The sequence below is a fragment of the Chelonia mydas genome, chromosome 4 (genome assembly GCF_015237465.2).
Source record: "Chelonia mydas isolate rCheMyd1 chromosome 4, rCheMyd1.pri.v2, whole genome shotgun sequence".
In the NCBI taxonomy this organism is placed as follows: Eukaryota; Metazoa; Chordata; order Testudines; family Cheloniidae; genus Chelonia; species Chelonia mydas.
Window position 1 is genome coordinate 118,140,334 of NC_057852.1, and position 14,089 is coordinate 118,154,422.

The window sequence follows — 14,089 nt, forward strand, 5'->3', positions numbered from 1 at the left end:
TGGAACTCAGGAGGTCATCTAGTCCAACCTCCTGCTCAAAGCAGGACCGATCCCCAATTAAATCATCCCAGCCAGGGCTTTGTCAAGCCTGACCTTAAAAACTTCTAAGGAAGGAGATTCCACCACCTCCCTAGGTAACCCATTCCAGTGTTTCACCGCCCTCCTAGTGAAAAAGTTTTTCCTAATATCCAACCTAAATCTCCCCCACTGCAACTTGACACCATTACTCCTTGTTCTGTCATCTGCTACCACTGAGAACAGTCTAGAGCCATCCTCTTTGGAACCCCCTTTCAGGTAGTTGAAAGCAGCTATCAAATCCCCCCTCATTCTTCTTTTCCGCAGACTAAACAATCCCAGTTCCCTCAGCCTCTCCTCATAAGTCATGTGTTCCAGTCCCCTAGTCATTTTTGTTGCCCTCCGCTGGACGCTTTCCAGTTTTTCCACATCCTTCTTGTAGTGTGGAGCCCAAAACTGGACACAGTACTCCAGATGAGGCCTCACCAATGTCGAATAGAGGGGAACGATCACGTCCCTCGATTTGCTGGCAGTGCTTCTAGGTATACATCCCAAAATGCCATTGGCCTTCTTGGCAACAAGGGCACACTGTTGACTCATATCCAGCTTCTCGTCCACTGTAACCCCTAGGTCCTTTTCTGCAGAACTGCTGCCGAGCCTTTCGGTCCCTAGTCTATAGCGGTGCATGGGATTCTTCCGTCCTAAGTGCAGGATTCTGCACTTGTCCTTGTTGAACTTCATCAGATTTCTTTTGGCCCAATCCTCTGATTTGTCTAGGTCCCTCTGTATCCTATCCCTACCCTCCAGAGTGTCTTTCTCTCCTCCCAGTTTAGTGTCATCTGCAAACTTGCTGAGGGTGCAATCCACACCATCCTCCAGATCATTCATGAAAATATCGAACAAAACCGGCCCCAGGACCAACTCTTGGGGCACTCCGCTTGATACTGGCTGCCAACTAGACATGGAGCCACCGATCACTACCCATTGAGCACGACAATCCAGCCAACGTTCTACCCACCTTATAGTGCATTCATCTAGCCCATACTTCTTTAACTTGCTGGCAAGAATACTGTGGGAGACAGTGTCAAAAGCTTTGCTAAAGTCAAGGAACAACACGTCCACTGCTTTCCCTTCATCCACAGAACCAGTTATCTCGTCATAGAAGGCAATTAGATTAGTCAGGCATGACTTGCCCTTGGTGAATCCATGCTGACTGTTCCTGATCACTTTCCTCTCCTCTAAGTGCTTCAGAATTGATTCCTTGAGGACCTGCTCCATGATTTTTCCAGGGACTGAGGTGAGGCTGACTGACCTGTAGTTCCCAAGATCCTCCTTCTTCCCTTTTTTAAAGATGGGCACTACATTAGCCTTTTTCCAGTCGTCCGGGACTTCCCCCGATCGCCATGAGTTTTCAAAGATAATGGCCAATGGCTCTGCAATCACATCCGCCAACTCCTTTAGCACTCTCGGATGCAACGCATCCGGCCCCATGGACTTGTGCTCGTCCAGCTTTTCTAAATAGTCCCGAACCACTTCTTTCTCTAGGGGAAAAACCACTGATGACTTTGTTACAGGATCTCTTTGAAATTAGGCTTGGTAGTTTTCGTGACTGATTCTGTGAATCATTAAGCTACAGATGGTGTTTAATATATTGACAGTTCACCTCCATAAATAGAGGACAGAAGAGAACTGGAATTTCAGACTTCGGTGTTAAGGAAGTGCAACTTTAACATAAGTAGAGTTACACAGGCAAACACCAGTTCTGAATTTTTACTGTTACATATATTTAGTTGTGAACTAGTAATGAGCCTACTTAAAAAGGAGTGATATGCAGAAGAGCTATTTGAAAATTTTTGCATTATTTTTTGTCAAAAATGGCCTTTTAAAAAAATCAAACATTGTTTTTTAAAAGAAGAAGTCTATGTTGGAAATTTTCCATTATTTGCAAAATTTTCCATGATATCTTTTAACAGTTATTTTCCAAAATCATGTTAACATTCTTAACCCATGTTTTGTTTACTGAAAATCAGTTTATTGATGAGCAGATGGTTTTAATAATTTTCTTAGATCAGGCCTGAGTGCTCTCAGGAACGCTGCAGTTACCATTTTTAGCCTTCAGTGACAAAATCCAGCATAAGCAGCAAGTTCTGGATGTCCTATAAGTCACTGCTCCCTGTCCATCCATCTGTATTTTTATAAGCTATCATATGCAGGTGGCATGTCCATTATGATAATGGCGTGCCCATTATTTTAACAGTCTGTAAATCTATTCGTTTTTTTAAAAAGCCATCAAACTCATTGATGGCAAACTTATTTCAAATAAGATGCTCCTAAATGTCACTTAGAACTTTGGGAGAATCCAAATATGTCCTAGTAATACTTTGTAGTTGACATATTCAATCACTTTCTGAGGACAAAATTTCCCTAGCGAGCAACTATGGGGCATATCCTCAGCTAGTGTAAATTGTCATAGTTCCATTGAAATCAAGATGAAGGTAGGTTGTTTCACTAAAGACAGCAGGAGATGTTGGGTTCTCCATGGATTCTACTGGCTTTCTTTACAATTTCGTTTGCCCCAGAAATAGTTGTCCAAAGAGAGAAGACCCTCATGTGGAACTTGACTGCTCTTCCATATATGAATGAGAATCCATCTGAATCTGCTGGTATAGTGGAAGGATGTTGAAGTGTGGAAGAATAACAGAGCTTGGGTAGAGTGACAAGGTGACTGGTGTGGTGAAAGAAGGCTGTGGTAAGGATAGGGAACTGGATTCTGCTTAGTGGAGAGAGGAAGGATGTCACTATAAGTATGTTGCAGCTGGAAGGACAGAGAGAGTATGAATTGGTACTGCATGGGAGGGAGGACAGTAAGAAGTTTAACCTTGCACTCTAATCTTCCTGAATATAAACTTGTCCAATATAAACTGGTTGGAACACATGCTCTGATTTTGTCATGTGATCTGCTCTCCCTGGACTGTAGAAATTCCAGTTGTTGACAGATTCGGGCAGAAGATCCTCATTTTTCCTTGAACCATTTGTGCTGGCAAATGTGAATGCTGGTCAAATCATAAGGTATGCTGATATTCCTTCTCCCCTCCAGGCAGAGTTCCAAATAAACTTTGTGGATACAGCAAGAGCCCTCCACACAACACCTCTGCCAATCTGTACAGATATTAAGATGAATTTAGACCATACATCTGCTTGAAACTCTTCTTCTCTGATTTTTTCACAGCTAGTGTGTCCCAGAAAATACAAGAATTTGACTGTTTAAAATGATCTTGCCTTAGTCTGGAAATAGCTCAGAAGTCATAACCTCCTTGTAGGGAGCCAGGGTGGCTTCCCTCCGAACCAGAGGGTAATGAGCCACCCTCTCAGCCTGAGTGGGTGGGGCCAGACCAAGCTTATGCCAATCCCCGGAAGGGGAGGGGTGGGACAGAAGTACAAAGGGCGGGGCCCTTTGCCCAGTGAGGAGAGCACCAGGGAGGGAGACAGACACAGGCTGTTGGCTGCTCTCTCGCGATCCTGCTCCCGACCCAGGGGAGGTCCTGGGCCAGGAGGAACCTGACCGGGAGGAAGGCCCGGGGCGACCAGGATTGCCAGCCGCTGAGTACCTGGAGGACCTGGAGGGGTTCAGCTGTAGCCCGCGCCACCGTGAGTCCGACACAGAGGGGGAGCTGGAGCTGCCAGCAGCGGAATACCCGGACGAGCTGGAGGGACCAGAGAGACCCGCTTGAGAGACCGGGGAGGAAGTAGCCCGGGGCAGAACTGCACCGTGTGGTGGGTGTGTTTGGTCAGCGGGCGCGGATGGCCCCCCGCTGACTGAGTGGCGGGACCTTTGGCCCCCGCCACTGTCAGGGCCCTGGGCTGGAACGCAGTGGAGTTGGGTGGGCCTGCGTTCCCCTACCCCGGCCAACCTGCCTTGGGTAGCAGAACTGTGTGCTGCAGACTCGTGCCGGCGCGCCCCTGCCTGAGGGGCGCGCGGCAGACTCCGGCCAACACACCTTTCCCGCTAATTCCCCAGTGCCCGAAAGGTGTGACTAAGGCCCGCCGGTGGGACCACAGCTCTCCATCGCCCCCTAGGGGCTCGGAGGACCAATTGAAACCTGTCACACTCCTCTTTTATGACAACTTTATTCACTTAATTCAAGTCTTTTATTCTGAGTAGTGAGACTAAGCAGGAATATTTGGACAAGTATCTTTGAAATGGGCTATCTTCCTTGTTCTTCTCTGCCTGGATCATTCAGTTGTTACCTTGATACAAATGCAGACATAGTTCCTCCTGAGTTGGTACTTTCTGATGGCTCTTTTGTAGGAATCTTGGAACCATCTCTCTACGAAAATTGGAGAATTTTAAAAGAATTTTGTCATGAACTTGCCCCTGGGCAAGTCAGTGGCCTGGCATTCCTTTCCCTACAGAATGCACTAGTTCCCCATCTATGACTTGCATTTGGTTCTGTATAATTTCAGTATGCCTGCTTGATGCCACCAGGTTTTAGTTGTAACTTTAATTACTGTTTTGTCCATCACCTCAACCAAATTAGGTTTAGAGTCTGTCTGTTCTTATTTTCTTCCGTATTTTAGTTAGACTGACACAATATAAAACAGTATAGTCACTATGTATTTGATTTCTACGTAACTGTTTGTCCAACCTGAATTGCTCAGGTTACATTTATTTTATAAATACATCATTGTATAGCGGCAGGTTATGCAACACTGTACAATGAAAGGATCAAAGCCACACAGAAATCACTATAAAAATATATAAACCTGAAATTTGGTCCCAAAGCAATGTCAATATATGCATGCGGGTGCTGAGTATGTGTGCATGTGCAGAAGCCTAGATCAGTCAGTATAAATACATAACATGTAGCAGTCCCTGCCTTACTTTTTTTCTGGGTTGGTGAAGGGAGAAGGGAATTAATGGAAATGTCCTGTTGGTTGTTTCCATGGGCAAGATCCTGGCCCATGACTTCATCCCTTTTATGCCACTCTGGCAGTGCAAAGAAAACAGAAAGCTGCCCTAAAAGGGCAGCTATGTATTTTTCTAATTTAGGGGAATCTCTGGGTGGTGAAAAATGGGAATCGCTGGCTCTGTATGAGCTACTCCCCATTCCCCAGCATCAGAAACATCCCTCACTGGACTAGGGCATGACCAGGGTAGGAGGAGCTATGGCTAAACCATGCAGTGCTCTGGACATTTCACAGCAAAGGGGTCCCAAGAGGACCATTCTAACTGGTGTACTTTCAAGCAACGGTTAAGCTTTGAGCTACCCTTTGAAGATACAATCAAGGAGCTCCTGGGCTCTTTGCTCAGTTTTTACTCTTGCTGTATTCGGTCAAGTTCCCATTGTCTTTAGTGGTATGGAGTAAGTGACAATAGAGAGAGCTGAGCAACAGGAAAACAGCAGAATGCAGCTATAAGGAATCAAATAATCTTGCTGAATATTCTCTCAAATTGTTCCATTGGGAGATAGGATTTATTTCCGCCCCCAAGTCACAGGGCTTGCACATAAACCCAACTGGCTCCTCTAGAATTGTCTGGGGGCGAGAGTTATCCATGTGAGGCAAGTGCCCCCTATGGCCTGAACTCCTTTGAGCTGCACTGATTGGGCTTCCTCAGAGGGGAAAATCCCAAATACGGAGGGTCATGTGGCACAACTGAACCATGAATGAGGAATACAGGATTTGGTCCAGGATGTTTAGGGTTCAGGTTTTTAGCTTATAGATTTGCTAAATTGTTTGCTTTTTTCAGTAACTACAGTGATACATGCTTGAAATAGTCGCAGAGGTTTGACTAATTGTAGTTCTTCCATGAAAACAAGGCTATGCGTGCACGCTACCTTTAGCTGTAGCACACAGGCGTAGTTTTGTGCTTAAAACCTATTGGAGGTCAAGCATTTGCTTTGCTGTTTGAGTCTCAGTACTGCACTGATGATCTGAAAAAGAAACAGATGTGTGGATGTCTTCAGTAAAGATAGTTTCATAGTAAGTCTGCTTTCAGTCTTACACATCTTGTGCTAAATCCTTCTCCCACTGAGTGCACACGCTCCCTCTGAAATCAGCTTCTTCCAGTAAATTCACGGTGAGCAGGATTTAGCCTCTTTAAATACACCCTAGGTAAATAACCTGAGGCCATTAGTACTGCAGTGGAGGCCTCTGGTACTGCAATGATGATAAGCATTTTCACAGGTTTATCTAAAAATATCAGTGCCAATTTCATAGAATCATAGAATATTAGGGTTGGAAGAGACTTCAGGAGGTCATCTAGTCCAATCCCCTGCTCAAAGCAGGGCCAACGCCAACTAAATCATCCCAGCCAAGGCTTTGTGAAGCGGGCCTTAAAAATCTCTAAGGATGGAGATTCCACCACCTCCCTAGGTAACCCATTCCAGTGCTTTACCATTCTCTTAGTGAAATAGTGTTTCCTAATATCCAACCTAGACCTCCCCCGCTACAACTTGAGACCATTGCTTCTTCTTTATCTGCTTGTGGTCATGGATGTGTACTGAAGTCATAACAATTCCTGTGGTTTTGTATGTGTTTTACATCTGTGACTGTAAGCATATTGTATAGCATCAGTACAACTCTATCACTTTGTAGAATTGGATAATACAGAGAGGCCAAAAATTTTTCTCAAGCCTTGAGCATTGCTCGATAGTTGCAAGTCCATTCTACTACCTAATGACCTAAGAACATAAAAAACTAAATTGCTGGTATGGAAGCGTCAAAAGTAGACACCTGGTGGAACAAAGTACATTTCAGAGATGGTTGAAATACTGGGGCCTTTGGGAAGCACTTATAGCTGTTCAATGTTTCTTTCAGGTCATCGGATTTTGGGACATTATATACAAAGCTGAATCTGCAGCCCGGGATTACAACAGTCATTGACAATTTCTACATTTGTCCCACCAACAAAAAAAAGGTATGTGGCAAGAAAGTATTCCTCTTTCCTAGAGATCCAGTAGCTCAGGCTAGAAAACTCTCACAGAGGAGTTAAGACTCCAGTAATTAGTTCAGTAAAGCACATTCTCCAGAGCTAAAATATAAAGGAGTAATTTTCACAAACATGTTGATGACCTTCAGTAGAACTGTGACCTCTGGAAATGAGATATACATTTTAGAGGGACAATGCCAAGCAATGATGATCTTATGATCTTTCAATTTTTAGAATATCTGTGTGGACAAAAACTGTGGGCAGGCCCAGAGGTGAGTGTAGTCTGTGAGGCCATTGATTAAGGAGCGGGGTTCAGACCCCAGAAACTGTAGTTCCTCTGAGAGCCACGCAAATCTTGTAATCCACTGTAGATAAATGACCATCTCTTCATAGGGTCTGTCCTGCTGCATCAGCTTCGGGGCCTCCTGACTCCATCTGGCCTCCCTGGCAGAGCGGCTGCATTGGAGCTGTACTGCCCGATCCTCCCCTCCCTGCAGCTTCCTCTGGAGCTCACATTGAGAGGGTTCTGCTACACTAAGGTTGGTGTAGCTGAGCTGGCTACAGGCCCTCATCCCCCTGCCTCATTCTATGCACAGATTCTCAGCTTTTTTGCATGTTCTTTGGTGAGGTCTAAGGCTGGGCTGAGCTGGTGCTGTGGAAAAGATTGACAATCCCTCCACTGGGGAAGAAGATGGAAATTCTCATGCTGAGCTTCAGGGAATGATCTTACATCACTGAAAAGATATATTTTTTAAACTTTTATTTAAAAATTCCCCTGCACTGTTGGTGACCCCAGTGCATGAGGAACTGAAGTGAAATGAATTATAAACAAAGGTGAATTTGACCAGTTAAATGTGGCTGCCTGTGATGAATGGAGAATAGAATGCAAAGAAACATGGTATTTATAAAAAAAATTTTTTTACAATTCTTGTTGTTTTAATTATGTAAAGTATTGTAAATAATAAGTGCAATAAGACATCTATGAATAAAGAATTTTATCTTGAAAAGTTCCTTTCAACCACAGGATAAAGTAGAAGAATTGATTTCATGCAGGGTCCATTGATTAGACAGACAATTTTAGCTGTAGTTATCTATTTGTTCTGCCTAATCAAAAATCAGTGATAAACTCAAGGAACCTGCCTGGGTGATTAAGTGCTGTTTTTATTTCTCCTGGTATTGTGGCTGGAGTCTCCGTGACCTACTGAAGCAGTAGACGAGTTAGATAATATGTATTTAATCTGCTGCAAAGCTGGTAACAATTTTCTTATTCATCAAAGTGGATCTACCACCAGGCACAAAATTGTTTCTGAGCAGCATGCATCTCAGAGCTGGGCTCTGCAGATTATTTCAGGGCCAAAAAGAAATAATAAATAATAATAAACAAAACTTATTCATGTAATTTTCTGGAATGAAGACAAAAGGATGAGGCAGGATGGGAAACCTATGGAAAATTCTGCACAGCTCAGCCAGCTAATGTGTTCTACATGAAATTAAAACCTGCACAGGCTTGTGGGGATCAAGGATAATGTAAATCTGCCAATTTGAAGGAAAAAAAAGAAAGAAAATGAATAGTGGTTGCAGGATTGCTGCTGAATTTCAAGAACAAAGGACATTCTGATACATAGAAAAATGGCACATTAACCCAAACTCAGAAAAATCTGATTTATGTTCAGGGTAACTAAAAGTACTTAGCACTTAGCGCAAAGACCCTCTTTAGCAGTTTAATGCTATATTAGAATTCAGCTCTTAAATTCATTTCATTTTGGTCCTCTATGAATGTACTATTTGATGCTCTGTACTTTGCTCTTAAGATGTCAACCTACTTTAAACATAAAAAATTCCTTACATTTTAGTGCCTGTTAAAGGTGCCAGAGTGAACATTTCTAGAAATAAGTCCTTCTTGATACAGGCATAATACAAGCTGCGGAATAAAGCTGCTCTGCTAATATACTTCAGAACTGGCTTGGAGGAACCACACTGATAAGAAATTCAGTCTCCATGCCAAAAATACCAGAGGCAGCCATGCCAGCCATCATGATGGTAGCTTTTGTGGTGAATGGTGCTTGATTAAGACCACCAATTTGTTTCACAAAGGCCATTTGTAAAGGATGGCACATTCATCCCAGTCTGGTTGGTCCAGCATCCCACTGCCAAAACCCTGAGCCACTGAACTGATCAGGAGGCAGCCATAGCTCAGCTGCGAAGTGTTGAAGAGCACAAGACCTAGAGGCTATCCCTTGTTGTCTGCAGTGCTCCAGGCTCAAGAGGGGGCACGTGTGGATGGGGCAAGCCACTGGCCTCTCCCCTCTGCAAAGTCTGGCACCTGCTGAGGGACCTGTTACAATTGTTTTAGAAATAACATGAAATTGCTAGTTTTCTCCTCTATTCCTGGAGTCATCCACAGACACAGTATGCCTGATCTTCCTCTCACACTGATTTAGTTCCATGGATTTAAATTAAAAAAATTCTATTTTTTGCTTCTCTATAAGGTCTCAGTCTTGCAAGGTGCAAAGCATGCTGGCCCCAGTCTGTCAAAGGACTTACATATATGCTTAAATTTAAGAACAAGCAGTCCCATACTCCCATTCGGCATTTGGAGGATGAAAATGCATCCAAAGAAGCAGAGACAAAAAATGTGTGCAGGGATTGTTGCATATTAATTATCACAATTTTAATTCTATTCCACATCATCCTTAGAGAGTAATGAATGATATTTCTTATATAATTCTCATAATCGATATCAATTTTCTAGTGCAACTGAGTGATTTTCTGTGGTAAGGAATCTGGAAGGCAACTCTTTTACAGCTGGCTGGAAAGGTATGCAAAAGGTGGGGAAGCTTTTAAAATAAAATGCAACCAGATCAATGTGAAAAGTGGCAAAAGGCTGTGGTTTAGTTCAAGGTTTTGGCTGAGTTTATCTATCTGCACTAATATGCAAACTCCTAACTTGAATAAGAGTTTCATTGAATGTACTTGGCACATTCACTAGCTATCATGCTGTACAATCCAATGGGCTGAAAAGTACAGTTTACCGAATGAATCTGAAACTGTACTGAAAATATTCAATCCCTGAGGGCTGCACGGGTTTCATTTTTCTAAGACGACCAGTTGTGGAAAGGTGACAGTTCTTACCTCTCTAACCCAGTGTTTTCAGCAGGGGTTCTCACAACAAATTTTTTGGTGGCCTCAGAGGGTGGCCACCAACTCTTGCTGGTGGCCGCTCTGACAATTTTTTCCTAAAATACTTAATTAACTTTAGGAAAAACAAACAAATATGCACATATACATGTCCAAATCATTGTAATTTATTTATGTAGGGGTTTTTTTCAGACTCAGTGATAAAAATAGTGTACAGTTGTCTCTATTCTTTACTGGACCTAAACAAAATAGAAACATAAATAAGGCACTTCGCATGTTTTGATTTTTTTTTTTAGATTGCTAGTTAGGAAGTCTGCTACTGTGAAAAGTGATATTTTTATATTTGTTAATATCACTTTTCACAGCAGCGTTACTCAGCGCCGGCATGCTGGGGGACAAATTAAGCCCTGGATGATGAGGTGGGTAAGGAGGTGGGGGGTCAGGAGCAATGGGGGGCTGGAGGAGGCAGCGAGGGTTGAGGTGGTGACAGAGGATGAGTCCAGGGATGGAGCCCAAAACCCTGCAGCTGCGGGACAGAGCCCTCTGCCGCATGGCTAGAGCCTGCCGCCCACCACCCCATGCGGAAGCCTGAAGCTCACCACCTCTGGGAAGGTGGGGAACTCACACTGGTTGCCTGCTCCTACAGTGTTTCTGGCTCCAGACAGGGGTCGGGACCAACCCCTGCAGGCAGCCCCAGGGAAGGAGCCTCTGCTTTGCCCCCTACCCCACCCCGGGCCCGAAGCACCATCCAGGAGTCTGTGGCCGCAAGAAGAGCCCCTTGTGCCCACGTTTGAGAAACACTGGTTTACAGTGTTAAAAGTTCACATAATTATATTTCCTTTTATTAAGAAGCATGTTTGTAAATGCAAAGGTTACATTGTTAGAATCGTGTTATTTTCACCAGCTGCATGGAAAAGGGATTACGTAACAGAATCAATTACAGGATAAACTGATGGGTAGACTGGGGACTTCAGACCACACAGTGGAGGAGAACAAATCCCTTCAGAAAGCCATGGTGAGTCCATGCTCAGGAGGAAGAGGGCTAAGTAGGATGTTGCTCCTTTTCTGTGTAGCCATCTTATGCATCTGCAAATTATTTCTGTTGCCCACTGTGTGTGGGATCAAAGGAGGGGCCAGGAAGGACCCACATGAAGTGACATATCTCACCCCCTTAAACCTCCTCCCAGACAAAAAACTTGTGCACTAGCCAACGGAAAACTGAGGAAGCATTAATGCTTGCTCCACACTCTGTGACACCCCCTTCAACTCAGGAGAAACCTGAAGCAAATGACAGCAAAGATATTGGTCCCATCATGCTGATACGGTTGAGGAGAGGCTGCAGATGAATGAGGAGGGAGAGTGCACCTGTGCAACTAGCCTGGCATTAATTTCTTCATTTTGATGCACTTATGCACGGGACAGCCTTTGAACTGACCTGTGACATCAAATAGTCTTACGAGTTCACCACATCAGGGCTTATCCTGATCTATGGTGGGCTGCACATATGTCCACTGACCTTGAATTTTCTTACATTTTAAATAATGGAACTGATTTAATTGTCTGCTCTCTTCTGCTAATATTGCCCGTAGAAAACTGGTGCAGGCATCCTTGAATTATACATGCACTACAGAAAAATGGAGTCTGATCTGTGGCCTTCTATTCCTTGAAATAATAGGGTATGACTGTGGATTGGAAGTGATGTGATCGAGCCACCCAATGCCTGTATTATATAGAATCAACCTTTCAGTCAACTAAAAAGGAAACCTTTCACATGGAAGGGGATTAGTTATAGAGTAATAGGGCTGGTAATTACATACCAGTTTCACTGAGATAAATTACAAGTGATAATACATAGTATGAAATTGTGATTGGGATGTGTGCTGGGTTTTTTAAAGACAAATTTAGTTCACCCCTGGATAGTGTTTGTAGTTTCCAGAATTAATGTCCTTTGGATTTTATGGGGAGAATCCTTACAGATTTTGCTCTGAACATACTTTAAATGTACATTTGACAAATATTTTTGACTCCCAATGCTCCAGATGTTATGGATGTGCTAAAGGAGCACTTATGCAACATAAGGAATATAAGTCTTGTTTATATTAGAGAAAAATAGACATTCTCTGTGGCTATGTTGATTTATTAGTAAAACGGGCTGAACAGCTAAGCTTCCTATTTGCTGTGCTAATCAATAACTTCACATTTTCCAAATCTAAACAGTACATTAACAGGCAAAACCTACATGCCTGATGAACCACACAGAACCTTGATGTAATAAGGAGGCAGTGGGCTATCTGTATAATAGTTAGATTGATGGTACTTTAAAATTAGCTTAAGTATAAAATATACACCATAGAGAAGGGAAATCTCCCATGGAGATAACACTTCCCTAGTCAGAAGAATGGTTTGAGACATTTTTGCAACCATTTGAAGATAAATATAGGGCTGCCACATTTTGCCATTTGTCTTGCAGGGCAAAATAATTGACAATGAAACTTCCATGAGGCCACCTTTTGTAAGTAACTTTTTGTCTTAAAGAGACCACTCCAGAGTATGTCCAAACATGTCAAGTAGAATTCGGCTCCCCCTTGGTTAGAGACAGTTTCCGTTAAGCAGGCTTCTTCTGTCTGTTCCCTAAGTGGTTGCTTAAGAGCGGTTTTGCTGTATTTGCGGTGAGGCTGAGTTGTGATGTTCTAACATTTGCATCTACATGTTGTGATGCTGCATCAGTGCATAATAGTGTTGCACCCACCAGTGGTGACACTGTGTCAGTATGTGATAGTCTGCTCACATCCAGATACTGATGCAACATCATTATGTCAGGTTGCTGTGAAACTTGAACTCAATGCTGATTGGTCTATAGCTTCCAGGACAGTGTATTGCCCGTAAACTTGGAATTCATTCAACTGGTACAGATGAATACTACTAACTGGCTTACTGTAGGAGCCAGTAGGAGACTACTCCCATCCAGTAGAGAGAATTAAGAGTCAGTGAGGGGACTGAGAGTCAGCAGTCATAGAATCATAGAATATCAGGGTTGGAAGGGACCTCAGGAGGTCATCTAGTCCAACCCCCTGCTCAAAGCAGGACCAATCCCCAATTTTTGGCCCAGATCCCTAAATGGCCCCCTCAAGGATTAATCTCACAACAGCCCCTATTGCATGATTAGGACGGATTAAATTTTTGTTGGTAAATGTCAATAAATGCTGATTTCACCATAGACACAAAGTGACAAATATTTCAGTTGAATATAATAGAAATGTACAGATGGGAAAAATGAGAAAAATGCTGCTTGAGAAAATTAGAGTCAAACTCCAGTTATTTAGACTTTTGCATTAGGCTTGTTACAAATGGACTAGCGAATGAATAATAAAAATAGGTATGATTGGTTGATTTAAGAATATTATCGTTGTATATTTTGGCGTGTGATGTTGACAGTTTGTTTTAATAAAGTTTAACTTTTCAAATCTCAACATTTGCCGTCATTAAATAATTATTGTCTGATTCCCCCCATAATTTCCCAGAATTGTGAAAATTTAAAATAGATAAAAATAAAAAAACTTAAAAGTAAACATAGGTATCATGTGTATGCAGCACAGTTGTAGTCGTGTCGGTCCCAGGATATTAGAGGGCAAGGTGGATGTGGTAATATCTTTTATTGGAGGAACTTATGTTGGGGAGAGAGACAAACTACACAGAGCAATTCTTCTTCTGAAGAGCTCTGTGTGGCTCTAAAGCTTGTCTGTCTCACCAACAGAACTTGGTCCAATAAAAGATATTAGCTCTCGCCAGCCTTGTCTTTCTCTGGATATTGTCAGTCAAATAAAATACAAATCTAGTTCTGCCAAATCTACTCATGCCATTGGAGGTTTTGCCATTGACTTCAGTGGCACCGGATTGTGTACTATGTGATTCTGGACAAGTCATGTTACTTTCCTCTGCCTCAGTTTTCCCATCCATAAAATGAGGATAATACTTACCTTTTTTAAAAAATGAAAACTGCTATAT

General features: G+C 42.9%; 1 protein-coding gene across 4 annotated transcripts in view; it reads left to right on the top strand.

The window, feature by feature from the left end:
- SORCS2 (sortilin related VPS10 domain containing receptor 2) overlaps positions 1 to 14,089 on the top strand; it is an 807,861-nt gene that overhangs the window by 466,008 nt on the left and 327,764 nt on the right. For all 4 annotated transcript variants that reach the window (XM_043544690.1, XM_043544691.1, XM_043544692.1 and 1 more), the window contains exon 3: positions 6,835 to 6,934. In XM_043544690.1, coding sequence (XP_043400625.1) covers positions 6,835 to 6,934 — 100 coding nt within the window. The remainder of the gene's footprint in view (positions 1 to 6,834; positions 6,935 to 14,089) is intronic.